This window comes from Odontesthes bonariensis, chromosome 18 (genome assembly GCF_027942865.1).
Source record: "Odontesthes bonariensis isolate fOdoBon6 chromosome 18, fOdoBon6.hap1, whole genome shotgun sequence".
In the NCBI taxonomy this organism is placed as follows: domain Eukaryota; kingdom Metazoa; phylum Chordata; class Actinopteri; order Atheriniformes; family Atherinopsidae; genus Odontesthes; species Odontesthes bonariensis.
In genome coordinates, this window is record NC_134523.1 from 10,578,563 (window position 1) to 10,600,569 (window position 22,007).

The window sequence follows — 22,007 nt, forward strand, 5'->3', positions numbered from 1 at the left end:
ACAGAGACACACCCTCTTGATGTTATAATGATGACAGATCCGAAGGTCGGGTGAACAATGCAATCACCTTCAAACTCCAAATAAAATCCATCAACTGAGGCTGGCACTCAGAGGGGCAGCAATGGGTGCAAGGTTGATTCTGGCCTCTTAATTTGGCGTTTAACAGTCTTATTCTGCTGGGCAAGAAACAAAATAGCTTCAAAATTTGAACAAACCCCAGCTTTGATCGGTCGTTTGTTAAAGTAAAGTTCGCATTCATATCAGCTCTCACACTTTTCCACTGATTTTTAAGCCTATTTCTGCATTTTACACATATCAATTTGAATTAATCTTGAAACCCGAGACTGTTTGCTTCGCTCCCAGCTAGAGTTACTAAGTGAAAGGTGTGAGTGAACCCTTCCTTACATGAAAATATTATGACTTTTTTTTTTCTTCTCCCAAGGGTTGAAAGCATTAATAATTCTGGCTGTATTTAATCTCATAACATGCTTTATACACAAGTATAAATTATACTTGTGTATAAAGCATGTTATGTAACTACAGATTCAGATTTGTATCTACATAAAGTTGCTTTTCTGTATGCTGCACAGTTGTGTCCTCGTTAGATTGCCACTCCAATTCTGCTTATATGAACATGAATCACAAATGACTGTTCGCTCCTATTCTGATGTGACTGCACTTTTGGGCTACTTGAAAAAAAACCTTAACTATCCACAGGCATGACCGAAATGTGTTTTTCAGAGGGATGTTAATTTAAATATTATCTAACTATAATTATTGATATATGAGGCACTTTTCAGAACAGCAGTTCCACAGTTGTTTCACACTGAAATGAAAACTATACCATTTAAATCATCTCAGATGCATAATGTTGCTCGGCATTAAACATTTTGTAATACTACAGTAGTATTACAGCATGTACAGAATTGTGTGTTCTGGTGCCCAAACTTACAAGGAATATCTTTTGTAACAGTGTATTTCAATAAAGTGGCATTTCAACTTTCACACATCTGAATATTCCCTCCACAAAAAACAGGTGCAATTTAAGTGTGCTCTGTGACCCACACTTGTCAATGGCGCCATCTAGTGGCAACAGTTGGCAAACAAATATCCATACTTTGTTCACATTCCAGAAATATTGCATTCATTAGCTTCTTAACCTTTTTTTTTCTTCGTTTCCTGGACTAACAAGGAACTTGAATTTGTAGGGTCACTCATTGACCCCTCTAGTAAAATCCCTAAACTTTAAATGTAATCGAGCTAAGTTTAGTAGTTGCATTAAAGAGCCCAGTGTGCTGTAAAACACAGTGCTGTTGCAGAGAATACTTTTTTGTTAATGTGCATTGCACTTGTGTATAGCAGGCCACAGCCTTATTGTACCACCCCTTCCTCCATCACCACCACCATATATTCAAAGGCAGACAACAACCCTTCTTCAGACCAGCTCTCGTTGCCTAGCAACGCCCTGCCAAGTGGCCCAGGAGGCGGGAACTAGACACTGAGCTTCCGCAGTAATTACAGTGTGTTGTGTGTGTGTGTGTGTGTGTGTGTGTGTATTCATGTTTCTGGGCCACACCAGGTGTGCGTATGTGTATGGTTGTTATTTCACTGTGAGAGCATGCCTCAATAGAGGCACCATACACAATCACAACAAAGCGCACACACACACACACACACACACACACACACACACACACACACACACACACACACACACACACAAAGAGAGAAGCCAAGGGAGTACTGTATTAGGTCTGTACAGGGAGGTATGCTGTTAGAATCAGTGTATTTCTCTTTAGGCCAGTTTTAAAGATACATTAAATTATACATTGAGTGATAACAAATGTCACTATAATAAGAATTTTTTTTTAGCAAAATCGTATTTAGAAAATTGTCATGCAAAGATCCATCTGAAGAGCTTCAAAATACTGAAACCATGACTCTGAACTTCGATTGGCACCTTTCGATCACATCCTGTCTGATGTAAATGTGACCGTGCCCATGCAGTGCTACTGTACTGCCTTTGCTGACTGACTATAAGCCGAAGTATTTCCCTTGTGTGCCAGAGGCATATCCTCAGTTGGCTGCCCACTAATGATGTTTTCTGCTTGGCGAACTGGGGCTGTGACTCCGGTTGGCTTCAGTCACTGGGCTGGAGAAACCCTCGCCTGGGCCCATACACGGCCTACTAAAGTACGTCACAACACGTAGCTTGGTTTGCTGGGATGGATTTATATTTCCCTGTGGCAGATTGAAGAAGGTCTTACCACTGAATTTAAGACTTCTGTTCCAGTTACACAAGCAGGAAATGTTGGAACTATTGCAGCTTCTGTAAGAAATAACTTTTCACAGGGATTTTGTTTGCTCCCTTCAAAATTCTTCAGTTCTTGCAAAACAGGAGTAACAGCGTCACTCTTTTGGACAAAAAAAGACATACAGTTTTATCATTGGTATTTATTTCTTATCTATTCTCGATTTAGCTTTATTTTCTACACTGCACAGAATGTCGTATAGCTTGGAAATGCAACTGTGGCAGGGTACACCCTGGACAGGTCGCCGGTCCATCACAGAGACAAACAACCACACTCACACTCAGAGAACATGCAAACTCCACACAGAAAGGCCCCAGCCGGGAGTTATGGCATGGATTAATTAAAAATTTAAAAAAAAATTACGTTTGCGATTTACGAATGTAAGAGCAAATCTATTAACAGAATAGTTAGGTATTTATTTCCCCTTGACAAACTAAAGCACTGGACTGTGTTTGGTAGACTGTGCTTTGTGCTACAGTAAATTCTGACAGCCCATTTGGGAGCAATGATGAGCTTTTGGAAGTTTCAAAGTAGACCGTTTTCACATTGAAATAATGTCAAGTAGTGAACTGGTGTGAACTGTTATATACGGCTTTACACAGTAGGCTAAATGAAATTGAATAACTCTTCTGTTCCACACAATACTTCTTCTTTTCAAACCATTACTGTCATCCGGAAACCAGCACACACGAACGCACACCTCCCTTTCCCGTTCGCCCAACCCCCATGAAAGAGAAGCCACCACCCTTCTCTCTCGCTCTCACACCAACATGACTACCAATACCGCCGCTCCATCCCCTTAAACACGCTAGGGCATCATGGGAGTTGTAGTTCAGTCTGCCCTAGCCTGTTCGAGAAGGCGAGGCCTCACCAAAATACAACTCCCATCTCGACCCTCGCACGCCGAGCCCCGTCGTCCAATCTGAATATGTGGGAGGAGCGCGTCCGCCCACAAAAGCCACAGCTATCTCCCCGTATCTCCACTTTAAAAAAATCAATTGTGCACGAAAAACAGGGAATACACTTAAAATACAAACATTGGTGACGGTTTGTTTTCGGTGCACGACGGACGGCGACGAGGTGTCCCCGCGTCGTGTGGCAAGTGAAACGGCGGTGACAGGCAGGAGCCGCGAGGAGGGTGTTGTCCTGATGCTTAAATGGAAGTGGGTGGGCCTCTACGGTCACACACTGACAACTTCTCTGTGGAAATCGCTCTGACAAGCGCTAATATGCTCGTTTGTGGACTGTCTATCCGGTAAAAGAGACATACGACAGAGCTGCGAAGAGTTCAACGGAGCGGGGACGGTCACTGTGCTCACTGTTGTTTCCGTTATTTTGAGGCACTTGATTGTGCCTTCGCTTGGCACCGCCCTTCCTGGCCGGTGGGTGGTTTCGTCAAACGGGCAGATCCGCCACGGCCCAGAGCCGAACATATAGGCCGTCCTCCGCCTCTGTACCCGGCCGGCCTTCTACCGTGAACTACACCCTCTCCCTCTCGGTATATTAATGCGTTATGAGTGGTAGGTACCCTCCCCCTCTCCGTCTCCACCCCTCTCTGCTTCTCTCGATCCGTGTTTCAGATAGGAGGCTCCATGTCCCTTTGATATTGATGATGAGGTTACAGGCTTTTCTTCTGTCTTTATTGATCACCTTTGTTATGCTATATCTGCTGTTGTGCTCACATTTTATTGACAGTCCACAGTACCTCCGCGGTCCTTCACTTCTCTTGAGACTTTGCAGTATTTTGAAATACTCATGGGATGATATTAAATGCAGAAATACTCTAAAAAATGTAATCTCTTTTCACAGACCCGAAGAAGGAATCATCTGGAACAGAAGGAGGGAAAGCATCTAAAAGGGGGAAAAGTTCTGGATCGCAGGTAAAAGAAGAAAGTTTATTATAGTTCATTAGTTTTGTCTTGTCTTTAGGCCAAACATGTTCTCCCTCCCTCTCAGCCAGGCAGTCAGACACCTCTGGGGGCGTTTCTCTGCTAAATTCAACTTCCTGCTTCTGTGCAGCCCTGCTGAGAGCCAACCCAAAGCCTCATGAATAGGCTTATAGGGCTGTCACACTCCAGCCTCTGTACTTTTGAAATGTCTGTCTGTATTATGATCAAAATTATTCAATTCCGCACACAAATGTATGACGAAGACCTGCAGTTTTGGTATGTGGCTTTGCATCTGTGGAACTATTTTTTTAGCAAGTTGTAGAGGCTCCATACACCGTATGGAAGAGGCTGTTATTCTCATGCGCATCTTTTGTGTTTGAGTGTGTATGATACGCACTGTAGCTATGTTATTTTCCACGCTGTTGCAGTTCACGCTAACTGTTTCCCATGCGGTGCCGAGAAGTGTGTAGCATTAAAAATTTGCCTGCGACCTAGTTCCTCTGAAAGGGAGGAGAGAGAAGGCAGCATTTTCTTCCAGTGTTCTGAGAAAAGAGAAATGTGGTTCTCACACGCCCACCCACTCGCTTCCTGTAATACCGCCCACTTCCAGTGACAGCTCTCTGTCTCTTGGCTTGTTGTGTGTCTTCTTTCTGCACCATGTTTTCCCCACCCCTCGCTCTTTTACTCATTTTCTCTCCGATTTTAAAATCTTCAATGTGTTGCTATGCGTAGTTCACTCGCTCTAATCTTCCGTTTTGCCTTTTATATTTACACGCTGTACTTAATTATTTGTGTAAACATGTGAGCTCTGTGTTTGTCCCCCTCTCACTCAAGTCTCACCGTTTCACTCTCTCCAAACCTTCTCGCCATCACTCCTCCTCCCCATCTTTCCTTCTCCTCCAGGATTCTTCTCAGCCCTCTCCGTTGGCTCTGCTAGCAGCCACCTGCAGTAAGATCGGGGGGCAGGGGGCAGCTGAGGGGGCTCAGGCCCAGGCGCCTGCCCAGCAGATCCAGGTCCAAGCTGGTCAAATTCAGCTGCAGGCAGGTCAGCTTCAGGGTCAGATAGTTGTGGACGCAGCTGGGGGTCAGGCCCTGGTGCCCCAGCAGCTGGAGCTGGTTCCAGCTCAGTTCACGGGGAACGGCTGGCAGATCATTACAGCAGCACCTACTATGGCCAAGGAGAACACCAGTCAACCTGTTGCTGTTACAGTGGCCACCACTTTGACCAATGACAGCTCACCTGGTGGACGCAAGGTGAAGGAGTTTTGGGAAACAGTGGATTGGAGCAAATTCGTACCTTTTATCTAACTGGTTGTTATTCTTTGTACACTCACACCTATTTTGCTCTTTTTGTGTTGGGTAGGTAAAGACAACGAGTGGTGCCAACAGTGTTCTAGCCAATCAGCAGCAGCAGCAGCAGTTCCAGATCATCCAGGTTCAGAACCTGCCCAATGCTGGAGGCGGTGTCCAGTATCAGGTCATCCCTCACTTGCAAACTGCAGATGGACAGCAGATCCATATCAGCTCTCAGCCGGCGTCCATTGGGGCTCTGCCTGAACAGGTTCAGCTTATCCAGACCCCAAACTCAGGCCAAACCCAGGCTATCCTCCAGCCAGCCAGCCAACAGGCCATCCTACCAAGCACAGCCAATCAGACGGTACCACTGCAGATCCGTCCTGCACAGTCGTTCCCACTTCAACTGCAGACACTGCAAGGCTCCCAGACTCCTGTTATGACCACAGTACCCATAAACCTCGGCGGCATGACCTTGGCTTTGCCTGTGATTAATAATGTTGGAGGAGGCGGGGCTGTGCAGCTCATCCAATCAGTGGATGGCACATTCTCTGTTGCTAATGGCAACCAACTGGTGACAACAGCAGTGTCTGGTGCTGCTCCTGCTCCAGTTGGATCAACCTTGGCGGTACCCGAAGTGGACAGCGTGCCTGATGTGGCTCAAATGGTTTCTGCTGCATCGGAAGGTGGATCCGCTGACACCCAGGTACAGAGCAGTGAGGCAGACTCTCCGAGCCAGAACCAGGCCAACGGGCTTCAGAACCAGGCAGATACGGCAGGAACCATCCAGCAGGTGATAGTGGGCCAAGTGGGGCACCAGTTGGTGCAGCAGATCCAGCTGCAACCCCAGGCTCAGAGTCAGGGTCAGATGCAGGGCCAGCAGCAACATCAGCATATTCAGACCCTCCAGTTGGCCCCAGGACAAACCCTGCAGCCCATTCAGGCCTTCCAGAACCCAGCTCAGGTTCTTATTCGCACGCCGACCCTCTCACCTTCTGGGCAGATCACCTGGCAGACGCTGCAGCTGCCGGGGGGAGTCTCCCTGCAGGGCGGTCTTGGAACAGCTGTGCCACAGCAGCTGACACTGGCCCCGATGGCTGGTGGGACAGCAGTAGGGAGCGGAGGGTTGGTCTCCCTGAGCGGAGCTCCCTTGACACTGAGTGCAGCCCAGATCAACCCAGGCTCAGGGGTGCAGACAGTCAGCATTGCAGGACTGGGCACAGGTGGAGTTCAGGTGCAGGGTGTACCCCTCACAATTACTGGTCTACAGGGTAAGTACACACTAGCCCCTTTCACACTGCGACCCGCTATCTTAGCGGGTCCAAATTGCACCTTCGACCCGCGTCGAGCAATGTGAACGCTTGGCGTGTCAGGTGACCCATGTCGCCTGAAGCCGAGTTCAGGGGGCGTTGCCTAGTGGCAGAGCGTCACACGAAACACATAAAATGCTGGGCGTGTACAATGACGTAGGCACAAGCCATGCGTCGGAGGTAGGGTGAAATACACCTGTCTGCATCAAATTTTTCAAACAAACGATGGCGGGACACCTTGAGAACTCATTTTTGCAATGCAGTTCATGGAGATGTTACTTTACGGTGCGTCTTGCTGCGTGGGAAACCGCGCTCTCCCATCTTTCTCGCCAGCACTTCCAGCAGAGGTCCATCTTTCACCGTCCCCGAAATGTGGCGGTAAATAACGTCCTCTGCTCGGGGGCTGAGGAGCTCGCGGACCTCCTTGTCTCCCCAGTTGGCCATATTAAAAAATGTCTCCAACTTGATGTAGGCTAAAACAGAGTAAAACTTGTCCTCACCTGTCGCTGTTGTTCTGAATCAGCTGTCCATTCTGTCTTTTAAACTCCTCACGTCACGCCCACGTCCGACCCGCGTCGATTGTGTTCACATCAAACTCGGCTCGGCAAAAAGACTAGGGTCCGACGCGCCGCGGGTCGAAAGGCGAGTCGAGTTGACGCAGCAGCCCGGGTCGGCAGTGTGAACACAACAGCGGACACGCTAAATTCGCGAATTAAACGCGGGTTATTCGGCAGTTTGAAAGGGGCTACTGAGAGCAGCTGTGTGAATGTATATGTGCGGTGATAATCAAGTAATGATCCATTCACTTCATTATAACGTGGTTTATGCTGTGTGACTGTGCAATATAAGTTTCAGAGAAGTTATGGCGCTTTCATGTTGGAGCATGTGAATCTCAAATACTGTGGCACAGTTCATATGTTTACCATGTAAAGCTGCTTTCCTTCCTGCACTCGACACTGTTGGATCTTGTTTTTGGACCATCGCCCTCTGCTGTAATATTTTCTGCTGAGTGCTTGTTCTACAGTTTACTCTGTTACAAGCATTTTCAATCCTCCACTAGGTCAAACACAGGGTCAGGATGGGGTCAAGCTTCAGTCCTCTCCTGTGACCGTCACTGTTGGCAACGTGGCTTCAGGCTCATCAATGAGTCCAGACCAGCTGGGCTCCGTTCAGAGTTCTTCGGACCAGGAGGGTCCGCCGGGCAAGAGGCTTAGACGTGTCGCCTGCTCTTGTCCAAACTGCAGGGATGGAGAGGGAAGGTATAAACAGACTAGAGACACAGACCATAAAATATACATCTGAGCACTTAGGAGAGGAAAGTATAACAAAAACAGTATTTTCCCTTACAGTCGCTTTTCAATGGTGTATTAATAATTTAGAAAATAAACATGACCTGCTTTGTCCTCCATAAATCCACGGTTACATTTTCCCAATTCACAAACACACGTGAACATCACTATGAATATTTCTAAATTATTGTCCACGGTCATAATGCAGCAGCTGGTTGACAGATGCACAGCCCAGAGTGTAGTTCGAGATCCAACTTCTCTCTGCAGCGGCACAGATTGTTATGCGGGAGCTGGCATCCTAAACACGCAGCCACTGTCATATTTGTTCAGACTTTCAGTTAGTTCATTTTTGAATGCTCCTATGAAACAGAGCTTGTCTAAGGACGGTTCATTTGAATACTAAACACGAATTAAAAATGAGTTCCAAAATTACGATGATCATAACTGAACTGAAAAGCTTGGATAAAAACAAAAAAAACAAAGAAAGGAACAACAATTGTCTCTTATTTGTTCTTGAACACAGACGTACTCCAGCAGCTTAACTCAAGTGTGTGTTACAGGAACAGTGGAGATCCCACAAAGAAAAAGCAGCATATCTGCCACATGGAGGGCTGTGGGAAGGTATATGGCAAGACATCCCACCTAAGGGCCCACCTGCGCTGGCACACCGGTGAGAGGCCGTTTGTCTGTAACTGGATCTTCTGTGGCAAGAGATTCACACGGAGCGACGAGCTGCAGAGACACCGGAGAACGCACACAGGTAGAACCCCACCCCCCACACACACACACACACACACACACACACACAAACGGGGACACAGAAAGCATTTAATCTATTATCAACTGCAAGCGAAGCGAACTGCTTCCATCATTGTCATCAGTCCTTGAATTATAGGCTCAATTTTTTCTCTGATCAACCGTCTAAAATAAGAAGAACTCCCCCCCCCCCTCCCCCCAAAAAATAAACCTTCAGATTGCTTGTGACTCAGCTTTCCTCCAGAATCCTTTTGCTTTTTTTCCTCCAGGAGAAAAGCGCTTCGAATGTCCTGAATGCTCCAAGCGCTTCATGCGCAGCGACCACCTCTCTAAGCACATCAAGACCCACCAGAATAAGAAGGGCGGAGCCGCCGTGGCCATCATCACCACTGACGACATGGAGGAAGACGCCCCTGAAGGCCTGGGCGACTCCCCTCAGATCGTCTCCGTAGGAACCCTCGCGCGCGACTCTGACCCCGCTACACCCACCACCTCCAATCACCTAGAGGAAGAGGAGGAGGAGGAAGAGGAGGAGTTCGAATAGGTGACTGACTGCTATTGCTTTTGCCCAAGGCTGACTTCCTGTTTTTTTGGAGGTCTTTGCAGGGACTCTAAGGGTTGTTAATCTTCACATAATTATAAGAAATTGTTTGCTCATGAAAAGGGACTCTAAAGAGATGGAATCATGCAAGGAAGATAAAGTGAAAAGTAAAGACATTGCAAATCTAAGAAAAAAACAAAACTAACATATAATAAAAAATTTAGACTGAGAGTATGAAAGATTAGTTTGGCATTTATGAAATTAATATATATAACAATTCCATGTGCGGTGGAGAAAGGAATGTAAGTAGATTAGCACAAGACAGGGGGACCTGCTGAATCTAAAAACCATCCAACACCGAGAGGCATTTTCCTAACAGAATCTAACTCTATGCACAAATTGTGTTCCTGTCTCATACCTGTCAGACCGTGCTGAGGGTCAATCATGTCACAGGGCAGTTGCAGAGCAGCGACAGAACAGGGGCAGCCTTGGGATGGTGTGTGTGTGTGTGTGTGTGTGTGTGTGTGTGTGTGTGTGTGTGTGCGCGTGTGTGCATAAATGTGACTTGCTTGAATAAGGGTACATTTGTTTTTCCCACGCTGTCCACGCAGAGGATCTACCTAACGCGAGTTTAATTTATGGTTCAGGTTTAGTCCTCGGATCAGATTCAGGTGTTGATTTCCTTTGATTGATCAACAAATAAAACTGTTCTTGAAGCGGATAGATGCGGAGTAATTCTAAAAGAAAAGGAAGAGTAGAAAGAAAATAAGCACATATGAAAAGATATATGAATAATGCATTCCTATTGAGGCGCTGTGGCCATTAGAGAGAAAAAAGAAAGAAAAAAAAGGTTTCTATAGAGAAAAACAATCTAGCTTTCTACAACTTTGTTTGTGTAGTGAAAGCAATACTATAATGACAATCTTAGTGAAACCATGTTTACATTGTCTTGGGGAGGGGGGGGGGTGTCTCTGTTGATTTAAAAACAAGCCGGTTAGCTGTAAGATTCATCGGAAAGCAGTGCCGTTGTCTCAACAAACCCTGTTGCAAGCACAGTCCAGCGAGTGCGAGATGGTCGTTTTTTTTTTTTTACATCATCAAACAGCTCATAAAACGATAACAGGTAGACGCAACGATGGGTTTGTCAAGTGGCGGCACTGTCACCGATGCCACCGAAGGCTTCCTGTGCTCTGGTGAGGACCCCTCTCCACCTGTAACCTTGTCACATGACCGATGTACCACAATTGCCTTAACACAAGCTGTTGTACAGAGGGCCCTTCAGAGGGAGGTGGGTGGAGAACGAGGGGAGACCACAGCACAGGCAGGTGGAGGGAGACGGAGTGGGGAGAGCTGCGGGTGGGTCGGGCTGTTTAGTTATGTGGATATAACAAGATATTTTCTGGTGGTGTTGCTCTGTGTTAGTTCAGTGCGTACATTCTTTTCAGATTTAAACACGTTTATTTTCTAGAATTTATCACTTAATTTAACCCCCGCTCCAAGTGTGTTAATACACAGGGCCCCACTGTGTATGGCTAATTTATTATTCATCCTTGATTTGTACTATTTGCCTTTTGCTGGACTTGTATTTGTGTGCGTTGATTCGAAGGTTGTGTACAGCATGTTTCAGTTCTTTGCCGTAGTGCTGCTTCTCTCTTCTTTGATCTCTCTGTGCTTCGGTTTTCTTTCTTTTTCTACGTCTGACCGCTGCTCTTCGCTTCTTCTCTTTCTCTTTGCGCCATTAACGTGATTTTGGAGAGAAGTTAAATCAAAAAAGAAGACAGAAGCAAAAAAAAAAAGAAGTTACTCTTGTTTAACGTCGAAAAAGGTCGATACCAAAACAAATTTAGATGTTTTTGGTAATCTTTTTTTTTTTGTGCGTGACAACCAACGTTTTTTCTTTCTTTTCTTTGATATTTTGTAGTGACATCTCATTTGTAAATCCTTTTCTAAAGATGTCTGTTCGTCTCCATGACATTTGATAATGGGTTTTTGCCAGGTTAGCCTCAAAGGCTCCAGTTTATTGATATTTTTAAAACTGGTTTGTACACGTGTTATGTCGATTTAAAAATAAAAAAAAAAAACAACTTCAAGGAGAAAATATGCTTTGCCTGCATAACACTTGACAATAAAGTGAGTTTTAAATTTGTATGGCCGCTCTGTTATTTGTGTAATAAGATGGAGAGAGGAAACACATCCGGGTACGTCTGCTGCTTTGTTATTGCTGATTATTCTCTCCGTTCTGTTGTGAAATCGGTGATGGAATCTCAACTCCCGCGGGAACATTTACTGCTCTTGAGTAAAGGCTCTAGCATGGTTGCCGCGTCTGCTCGCGCGAGCGGTGTTGATGACGTCACGAGTTCGTAACTCTGCTGCTGAAGGAATCCAAATTGACTGCAGAGATCAAAATCTGTGATAACTGGATCACGACACATTGTTACCGCTTTAACTAAATGGAACTCAGCCAGGATCCAACAGATCACACTGCCAAGTTCACATCCCGTAAGCATCACGTTGTAGCCAGTTCTCAGACATGCATTTCCTTTGAAGCGCTTCATAAAGACAGCTGACGCACCGACACTACATTTCCTGAGAGAAAGTAAGGGAAATAAGCCTCAGGACGCAAGCATTCAACAGTGGGCTGACTTTTTGAGGCATTTAATTCACGACACGACCTGCTGTGACCCGATACTGGTAACTCATGCAATTGCCCAAAACTAGTTAACTAGTTAAAAAATATATATATAAACTAGTTAAATATAAAAATACTGACCAAAAAACCTCAATTAAAAAGGATACTTTCTTTAAAAAAAAAAAAAAATGAAGGTATCTACAAAAAAACTAAAGTGGTAGACTGGGAAGCACAAGGCTTTTGTAAGTCCATGAAATCGTGTTAACAGTGAAGACACATAACTGAGGTGTAGGTGCTCGACAGGACGCGAGTCTACATGGATCCTTGTCAAAGATCAAGAAAAAGTATTGGAAGAAAACAAGTTCTATAAATTAAAGGAGACATATCTTTGTACATATTTTCAATTTAAACCTCTGACATGCTTTTGTCAAAATAACATGGTCACAGTGCAGCAGCTCCTTTTTTCATCCATCAATTTACACACAAGGGCGTGAAGTGACCCACTCAGCTCCACTCTGCCCCTCAGAATCTGCCTCCTCTGAGATGTGTCGCACTTAAAACAAGTAATGACAGCACGAGAAAGAGCATAAAGTAAACAGCCCGACAGTTGAGAACACGCACCAAACTGACTCAAAAAACCCCCCAAAAAAACGTACATCTTCTTCTGCCGCAGCTGGATCATGGACAGCTGTTAGGCTCCAGTTATTTATTTTATTTATTATTTTTAATTATGTTAACGGCAAAGTAAGGTTTTTTGGCTTCAGATATACAGAAAGTGATGTTGACCCTGGTGAATGAGGAGAAAACTCAATTTTGGAGGGAAAAAAAAAATAAGAAATTTGGAGGAAAAATAGAAGCTCACAAAATTGTTAAAAAAAGAAGAACAGCGTTCTACGGACCGATTAAACAAATTAGCCTCTTATGATGATGGGGAGGAGGAGTTCCATGAACTCGGGCTCGAGTAGACCAATTCATCTTCCAAACTTGTCAACCTATGATTCTTTACCTCAAAATACTTAATACGATGAATCTGTTTGACTTGGTGTGAATCGGTCCAACTCTGATCGAATCCAAAGTACTCAAACGCTGATCTTGAAGATCATCAAATCATCAAGCACCAAAAACATATGGCCTGAAACCCATTATCAGAAAAAAAGAAAAGAAAAAAAAAGGACTTTATTTTCATTAAGGCATTCTTTATTCAAATGTACAGTGGATCGACAAGAACGGTGCAAAAATGTCTACTTTTAGAAAATTAGCTTGTATAAAAGGCTTTGTTTGCATCCAAAAAAACACGTAAAATTTGTCCTCGGGAACGTCAAGCTCGGAAATATTCCACATGAAACGAACAACTCGAAGCCAAGCACTGGCTTTAAACAACGAAAACTTTTGTGCATCTTATGCAGCCTAAAATCCGGATATATGAAACATACAAAACAACATAACAGCACATGTGCCGTACACTGAGGCTTTTGAGTTAGATAGCTTTTTTTTTTTTTTTTTTAAGTTCAATAAAAGGGTGTTCTAACCTAAAAGATGTGCATTCAAATGATTTGTACAGTACAGTGTAGCGGCACCAGAACACTTCCGGTTACGAGCTGATCGGTTCTCTGGACTTCACAGCAGCTCCTTCTGAATGCTGCAACAGAGAAAGAACAAGACGTGAGGTCTAGCCACTGTCGACGGTCTCAGTAGATTTGCGACTAATGGTCGCACTCACTCGTGACTTTATGTCGATTCACTTCACACAGCAATATCTTCAGGGGGCAAATGACAACTCAAAAAGCTAATTTTTCCTCATTCCAAACCCAAAGAAGTGAACATTTTAACGACACAGCAGAAAAGTGGAAAATATTTACCATTTAGTTAAAGCCAACAGATTACAGGTCTTAATGACTCATTTTTCAAGCCCGTAACTATGACAACACAATGGGATGGGCGTGGACGAGCTGCTCGTGGGTGTTACGCAGCAAAAAATAATAACTAATGAAATAAGGCGACCTACAACCGGTGCGTTTTAAAAAGGCCACACAGATGCCGACTGTACACTGACCTACGTACAGGTTTTCAGATTGGGAACAGTTACAGACAGATTCCATCCCTGCGAGATGAAAGCTTGTAATCAGAGGTCAAGGGGCCTACCTCTCCAGATACTTGTGGACATTGTCGTGGCCATTGTAGCGGGCCAAACCCACCAGGATGCCGGTGGCACAGCGGCCCTCCTTCTTACGACACAGACTGCAGTTGCACACTCCTCGGCAGATGGGACACGACCATGTCTTGAGAAAAGGAAAAGAAAAGACAAAAGCCCCAAACAAGATTCAAATGGCTGAAGTCTCAGCTTTTATTTGAGAAACTGACAAAGAATAAGTAAAGACTATCGCCCAAATTTTTTTTCCTTGTTTTTGGATCTTCTTTGACTGTACTTTCACCTCTACGCTCCTAAATGTGACTGACAACTTCAGCCACGCTTCTGTTAATATCTGTAAGTTGCCCTGACAAGAAAAGAACATGTTCTTTCTTCTAACACTGACCGGGTCGAGCAGCACAGAGCGCACGTCCTCCCCGTAACGGTTCTTCAGGCACGGGCCACAGAACTGACCTTTGCCCCCACCGCAGACACCACTGCGACACACAGTCTTGGTGTCCAGGGTCTTCTGTCTGCACTGGTGACACGAGCTGCCCTGCAAGAAAAAAAAACAAAAAAACACAGAGAGTGAAATAAAAGCCAAGACACGGTGTCACAGAACAAACACGACATGGAGAAAAAGGTCTGATCCGACTCACATTCTCTTTGTCCCAGATTTTGTCTTTGTTGTGGTACGCAATGTTGTCCAGGTCCTCTTTGGTGATCTCATCAACGGATTTAACCACATACTGACTCCTCCTAGAAGTGTGGCTGCTCCTCCTCTTTCTCCGTTTCTCGCTAGCGTCTTCCTCATCCACCTGCCCAGTTAAAGCCACGCAGGTTACGGCTAAAGACCTTACTGGCAACACAGTAAATACCTTGAACATAAAATCAGAATTCTAATTCTTTCCCTTTTTGTGTGAGTAAAATTTGCTGGAAAACGCGAGTGAATCGAAACCCGATTGGATAATTCAGTCAATGTGAAATCTAACTATGACAAATTCAGGGATATACAAATCTCAATACACTCCCATATAATTCAAACACCTTTCACCCATTGACTCCCCATCCGTTAGAGAGAAACGGCACACACTGACGCGCGTGTTGCATACCTCCACCAGTCTCCTGACATCCACAGTCCTGGAGCTTCTGCGGTTAATCGGCTCACTCTTTTCCTCCACGGCAAAGTTCTCAGGAGGACGGGCCTTACGGGACGGGTTCCTCCTCTCGGACCCAACGTCTGAGTCGAACTTGCGCTTCTGTGGCGTTGTCTTCTGTGGTGCCTTCTTCTTCTTCTGCAGAGACAAGTTGAGACTTTTAATGAGTTACGTGCCAGCTCGGCACACGCACAAAATGCGAGGCACAGGAGAGAAGCTCCTTAAAAGGAAAAGTCGGTAGCCAACAGAAGCCATATGCCCGGGAGGGAGCAAATGTACTCATTCAATATGTCTCGCACTTTGACTCATTTATGTTGAATGTAGGTCACCTGATACTACTGAGAGACATGTAGCCTTGCAGCTTTCTCCACCAGGGGGCAGCGTGGGTTCTTTATAAACATTACCAGATGTGGGCGCATCCAGGGGGTAAAACCATGATGTGAATTACAGGGTTGTAAATAAATTTATCTCGTAAATTCGTGTTGACTAATTAAACCATTGAGTCATGAAAACACTTTTGTACAAACTTGGATATAAATCTGTGAAAAATATAAGTTGACGATATCTATGAATGATCTTATATGTATTTCCTTTACCTATTTTTTCTTACTTTGGTTGATTTTCTGCTTTCTGTATTAGGCACCATCAGCAGCAACGCTAGTTTGAGTGGGTTTTGATATGGAAAAATCTAACAGAAGTCCTACGGCACAAGCCGCCAAACAAAACGTTGTCAGGAATAGTGTCAGGATCCTCAAGATTTCTTTATCGTCACAACACAAAGAGTACTCAATTCGACTTAGTGTTTAGAATTCCATGATGGCGAGTTTAATGATATAAACGGCATGGTCCAAGCTAATAACACCTTCAGTTGCAGGACCTGTCCCAAACTAAGCAAGCTGGCACATTTCTGAGTAACAGCATGGCCTCGTACACATCATTGACAATGTCTGCATTTTTACAAGGTAAACAAATGCATGCAGGCAAATCCTTAAGATTAATATTTTTCATTCTTTGTAGTTTTCAAAGGTAAGTCTTCTGACATGGGATCAGAGTTTTGCATTTGGAGACACAATGTGAACACTCATAAGACCTCGGTCGGCTCATTTACTGGCCTGAATCCAGTCTTATTTCGCTTTTGGCAACAGGCTGCTCTTCTCTTGGAATTTTGAACAATTACCATCCATCTTTTTAGGCAGTTGGTAAAGTTTCCTGTCTCCTCATCTCGGTTCCGGAGCTTAGCTGTGCTAAACAAACCAGGATGCTTTCTCACTCCAAGCTGCACATGTACCTCTGGGAGGACGCTGTACAGAAGCCCATCCATTAGTCAGAAATCAGCCCGCGTTTGTTAGGTTTAGGGCAAGAATGACAATCACTTGCAGAAACCCTTATACTGAAGCGCATCAGGTGAGTAGGTGGTCCTTCCATTCAACACACATGTGCGTTTACACTGTTTCACACTACATAAACGTTTGAGAAAGTATGGTTTGCATTCAGAGTCCCTTGAACCATCCATATATCATTGAAATCTCTGTAGATGCACTCCCCTACAAATCACCTCAGCCACTCCAGAACGATTCACCACTTTCCAAATGATGCCATTCAGGTTACTGTGAAAGTTCCTGTTTTTTTTCCCCCATTATAAAACGTGAATAATAACAGAAAAACAAAACCTTGAAATCCCCATTTTCCCCCTGTATTTTTTATTTTTATTTCATAGTAATCAATGATCTCTTATCAATTGATCATTTTCCTCCAAGTGTATGCTAATTTCTTCCCCTACATGGTGGTTAGAAATGCACATACTCACCTGTGGGGTGGTGGGCAGAGTAAGGTCAGCCATGATGCTCAAATCAGCAAACAGCTTAGCCAGCTAAAAAAAACAAAAACAACCACAGAGAAGACCAGAGTCAAGGACACCCGACAAGGAAGGGGCTGACAAAACAAATCACACACGTTTGTGAATGTATTACCATGGCTTTGTTTTCCTGGATGTTCTTGTCTCGTTTTCTTAGACTCTGAGACAGAACCTCCTCCTCGTCTGCCTCACCCTCCTTTTCATCCACATCCTCCTCCTGCTGTGGCTGCTTCATCGCCTGCTTTCCTCTGGCTCTCCGTGTCAGAGGATTTCCTTTGACTGACTTTTTGATATCTTTCTCTTGTGGTTCTTGTTTGGCAGAAGACAATCTTTTAATTGGAAACCTGAAATGCAATTGAATATTCGATCAGATACAATAAAAACCTTATTTCTGCCACGCCAGGTATCAAGATGGACACATTAGGGGAAACTTATTCCGTTTCTGCTCATTTGTTCATTCACACCTAAGGGCAACTAAAAGACTCTTCCTCTTTGGCGGGGGGGCCTCGTCGTCATCAGAGTAGAAGCCTGTGTCTAGGTCGCTGTCTTCATCTGAATCCACCACCTGGTTATAAAGCAGAGGGACGAAGCATGCAGGCTCGTGCTTTAGCTGCGCTTTCACAAGCATTTTCATCAATAAACACAGTATCAAACATGTCATACCTCGGTCTTAAGTCGCTCGTTTACACATCCTCTTTCCTCTTCTTCCTCGCTAAAACCCTCAAATTCCTCCTCACTGTCCGACTGACTGAACAGATGAGCCAGTTCAGCAGTTATGAACTTGGATTTGAAACACGGAGCCTGTTGATAGATGCATAAAGCATCAGACGAAGAGTTGTTCTTGTTTATTTTTCTGTGTTGTTTTTGGCAAGAATGAATGACTTTCAAAATGTAGTCAAATGTGATTATCACAACCCAGAACAAGAGGTAAAATAATTAAATCAAGAAATACTGAAATCATTGTCAATAAACTTCTCGAAGGTGGCAATATGGATGTGTTCTTTCATGAAACTATGAGGGTGCTGCAGATATGACAGTGACGGATCAAGGGCCGCAAGTCAAGGGACATCCACTGGACAGATTCTCAATTAAGCCACAGACTATCTTCTCATGTCGAACACTTTAGAGGGAGCCCCAGTCCACCATCACCAAGGAAAAGATGTGAAAACAGTACATTTTCTGAGCAGCTGTGCCACTGGGCAGCTGCCAGGAACAACACAACTGAAGCTGGCTGTCACCATGGGAAGCTTATCTTCTCAAGTTTACACTGGCAGAGACCAGACTAAAACTGAGCACAGCCTTATCACACCAGGCCTCCTGTGCCAAAGCATGGTGGGACAGTTGAGACCACCGACAAGGTGAAGTAGAAAGGGAAATGACACTCATCTCATTTGTTGTCCTCCCCAGCTTCACTTCCCCATTCTTGGGGTCAAATACACCCCAAAGTTGTGCTCTTATGAGTTAAAAAAAAAATTAATAATAAATCAATCATCCACTTTGCTCCCTATCATTTTGTCTAAGTTTAAAGTGGCCCTTGTCACATAATTCAAGTGCTGACATTAAGGGCAGTGTTTCCATAAAATGATGTGGTATAAACTTTTATCATCGGCCATCTGTTCAAACAGAGTCTTTACTGGGGTTTGTTGCTTTAAATTAAAAAAAAATAATGATAAAAAAAATAAAAAGAGAATTATACATAACACCATCACAGAATATAACTCGACAATAACTCAGCGACGTTATTGTCCGTTAAAGAGGGAGAAAAAACAAAAACCTTCAGAGCATTTTTTTCATAAATTCGTCACATTCATAAACCGGAACTAAAGATGTTTTTGTTTACAAGCTTTTCCAGGGGGAACTTTTTGAGTCCTCCTTCAATCTGACAGCTACATTTGAGACGTGATTTCTGATGGTGTCAAGTTAGGGGTGAGTTTCTGACCTCTGACCTTTTAATAAAACTGTCTCGTCGCCAAAACCCCAAAACATGCTCCTTCTCTTTCGGCAAAGCCCAACTCCTCAGGCATTAATCCACAATGCAGATGAACACTGATAGCGTGTAATGTGGCTGCTTTCATCAGGTTAAAACAAAGACCGAAAACCCGTTTTACGAACAATATTCAGACATAATGTTAACACACGATAACCGTGCCACTGGGAAGGCTACTTGCTTAATTAATCAACCAACCTAACATGACAAGACACTGGTGGACGAAGCAAATGTGTTCATTCAGATTCTGTGTGTTAAAAGCGACAAGAATTTTGAACAGGAAAAATATAAAGTCCATTTTACATGCATTGCTCGGATACTTACCTTTGACGTGAGGGTCATTTTTCTCCTCTTAACTTTTACGTTTTCCAACAAAACAAACTTCTACTCCGTCACATTAAAATCATACAGGAGAGTTGGATTTAAACGTCAACCGCTAAAGAAATACGGCGGACGTAACGGTGGGGGGGTGTCCTTAACAGGCTTATAGGTAAATATGTCATTACGACCTGTAATGGTGATTTTGACATTCATATAATTAACTTTAAATTTATAATACCCCACTGAGTTACAGCTTAACTTTTCGTCGCTATATTTATCAATAGTATATCTTTTTATATCTCCCCTACAACAATAATGGTACAGTCCACCTTTTCGCGCGAAAACAGTACGTAGGCGTGGTCAGACCCAGAGCTATAGAGTAATACAGAGTTGCGACACGCTTTGAAGTCGCCGCTAGGGCTGTCACGTGGTTCATGTGAGCCTCCGGAGTTCCAAACATCACAGCGCTGTCAGTCAGTTTGAACGGGTTTTAGCGGGACGGAGCACAAAAACGATAACTTTAACATTTACGACGCAATTTTCGGTAAATATTGACCCATAATGTGCATTGATCACTTCACCGACTATGTATTTTAATCAACGTTTTTCTTTTTTGGAGCACAGAGACACATTTATCACCATTTTAAATCGTAGAGGGTACCCCTGCATGCTAGCAGGGGGCAGCTAACTTGTCCTCCTTTATACTGAATCATGCCAGTGGTCCAGCTTACCTTCAGATCTACATCCTTCAACAGAGCATGATGTTACTGTCTGTTCCCAGGATTTACTCCTGTTGTCCCAAACACTCTATCTGTAGAAGATGTCATTCAGTCTGTCTGTTCTCTCTGGTGTCAGATGGACAATGAGCCCCCCCCTCCCGCGACCCGATCGACGGATTCAGCGGGTATAATGAATGGATGGATTAAAATATGAATTTAACTTTTTTTCTGGTTAAAACCATATTAATGACAAAATAAATGTGTCAGTTGTGAAAAAAATAAACAAAACAGATTTAAACCAAACATTTTATTATAAAATGTCATCATAGAACATGTAAAACAAGCCTTAATAAAGAAGTTATTTTACTGCTATCTCTACTGTTGGGTAGATTAATCTGCAACAATGAACTGTATTTGATCAAATTCAAGGGTTTGGACATTGTAGAAAAGTTCTGAAGTCCTAAGGGTTGATCCATGGCAGCAGCGAGCACCACATCTGCTGACCTCCCTGACAACAACAGAGAAATTAATAAATTTATTATCACAGCTGCAAAGTCATGCTGAAAAAAACTTACTTAATTAAAGAACAGTCAGCTAATGCCTCACTATGCCAAAAATGTAGTAATTTAATCAATTTACCGGAGAAAATACGTCAGAAATACCAAAAATGTATTAAATATATAGTATTTTGGTAATGTTTTAAAACCTAACAATCAAAACAACTTTACACAATGTCACCTGACAATAAAAAGTTAACGGACTTTAGTGAAATGATCACGTTAATTACCTCACGTTAGCCTCCGTTACCAAGCTTTAAGCTAGGTCCCTAAATCCATTCCATTTTTAACATCAACATCGACATTTCATGCTAACCAAATGTAAAAATAACGATGTCTAAGAGTATAGTTCTGATAGATAATGCTTAAAAATGTAAAAAAACGTTTAAAATGCTGTTATTTTATTAACTTACCAGTAATTGTTCTTGACGAGCAATTGAGGTTAACGGAGCTGCGTCCGTTGTTTGGAACTGTGGCGTCTCCGTGACCCACGTGACTTCCGCATTCCTTTCTTTCAATAGAAGTCTATGGGAGTGTCGCCACTCTCTTTTTACACCACTCTGGTCAGACCCATAACCCCAAAACAAGTTCCTGCCCATAGAATTTATTATGTTCCTGTCAGTTAATGAACACATGAAAGCAGTGTTTGAGTATGAACAGAGTGACAAAACCTTCAGCCATAGTAAAAAATACTATGTATTCTGTCTCTGAAATACATGGCCTAATTACGATTTTGAGTGAAGTATACCCATTGTTTACTGAAATTTTACTCATTTTCTCAACGGTATGATGAATGCTGACACTTTCCACTCAATGTACCGTTGTGTTTTTTCATTTAGGATGATCTGTATTATAAGTTTGTTAAAGTGTGCGTGAAACAGGACTACAAATAGCAGTTATTTTATCCGGAAAATGAAAATTTCCACCAAGGAGATGAAAGGTATAGATTGTACTGCATGAAAATTAAGCAGTGAGTAGACAAGTAGGTTAGAGAGTGGTCCAATTTAGAGGTGATTGCTGGTTATTGGATGCATGATATCATTACTGGGCCTCTGTACAACAATGCAGTGTTGGACAACTCTTTCTCTTTCAGTTAATGGCTTTGCCTAAAAAAATAGGAGGGGGAAAAAAAAGCACATTACTGCTATATTTACAATGTATATCTGAGATATTTTAATGAAGTTTCCTTGTACTTGTGTACCATACTTGTCCTGTGATTTCCAGGTGTTTTTACTGATTAGTAACTAACAAGAATTTGTCTGAT

At 43.5% G+C, this 22,007-nt stretch overlaps 2 protein-coding genes across 2 annotated transcripts; one reads left to right on the forward strand and one right to left on the reverse strand.

Moving 5' to 3' along the window:
• The first annotated feature begins 3,260 nt into the window (after positions 1–3,260).
• sp4 (sp4 transcription factor) lies at positions 3,261–11,536 on the forward strand. The gene is made up of 7 exons (XM_075449562.1): positions 3,261–3,832; positions 4,122–4,192; positions 5,105–5,455; positions 5,565–6,765; positions 7,865–8,063; positions 8,654–8,853; positions 9,119–11,536. Exons 1-7 carry the CDS (start codon positions 3,826–3,828, stop codon positions 9,391–9,393), a joined length of 2,304 nt encoding a protein of 767 aa, XP_075305677.1. The 5' UTR covers positions 3,261–3,825; the 3' UTR covers positions 9,394–11,536.
• A 1,677-nt stretch (positions 11,537–13,213) lies between these two features.
• On the reverse strand, positions 13,214–19,578 carry cdca7b (cell division cycle associated 7b). The gene is made up of 10 exons (XM_075449909.1): positions 19,471–19,578; positions 17,823–17,960; positions 17,624–17,724; positions 17,275–17,503; positions 17,112–17,174; positions 15,260–15,442; positions 14,807–14,965; positions 14,554–14,703; positions 14,162–14,298; positions 13,214–13,658 (listed from the first exon to the last, which is right to left on the reverse strand). The coding sequence occupies exons 1-10, from the start codon at positions 19,486–19,488 to the stop codon at positions 13,637–13,639; spliced, it is 1,200 nt and encodes a 399-aa protein (XP_075306024.1). The 5' UTR covers positions 19,489–19,578; the 3' UTR covers positions 13,214–13,636.
• Between the last annotated feature and the right edge of the window lie 2,429 nt (positions 19,579–22,007).

Excerpts from the sequence above, each read along its gene's own strand:
- cdca7b (XM_075449909.1), bottom strand. Across the intron at positions 15,443-17,111 it reads CTCTGCCCACCACCCCACAG|AAGAAGAAGAAGGCACCACA; the intron begins GTGAGTATGTGC and ends TTGTCTCTGCAG. Across the intron at positions 13,659-14,161 it reads GTCCACAAGTATCTGGAGAG|CATTCAGAAGGAGCTGCTGT; the intron begins GTAGGCCCCTTG and ends TCTCTGTTGCAG.
- sp4 (XM_075449562.1), top strand. Across the intron at positions 4,193-5,104 it reads GGAAAAGTTCTGGATCGCAG|GATTCTTCTCAGCCCTCTCC; the intron begins GTAAAAGAAGAA and ends CTTCTCCTCCAG. Across the intron at positions 5,456-5,564 it reads GCTCACCTGGTGGACGCAAG|GTAAAGACAACGAGTGGTGC; the intron begins GTGAAGGAGTTT and ends TGTGTTGGGTAG.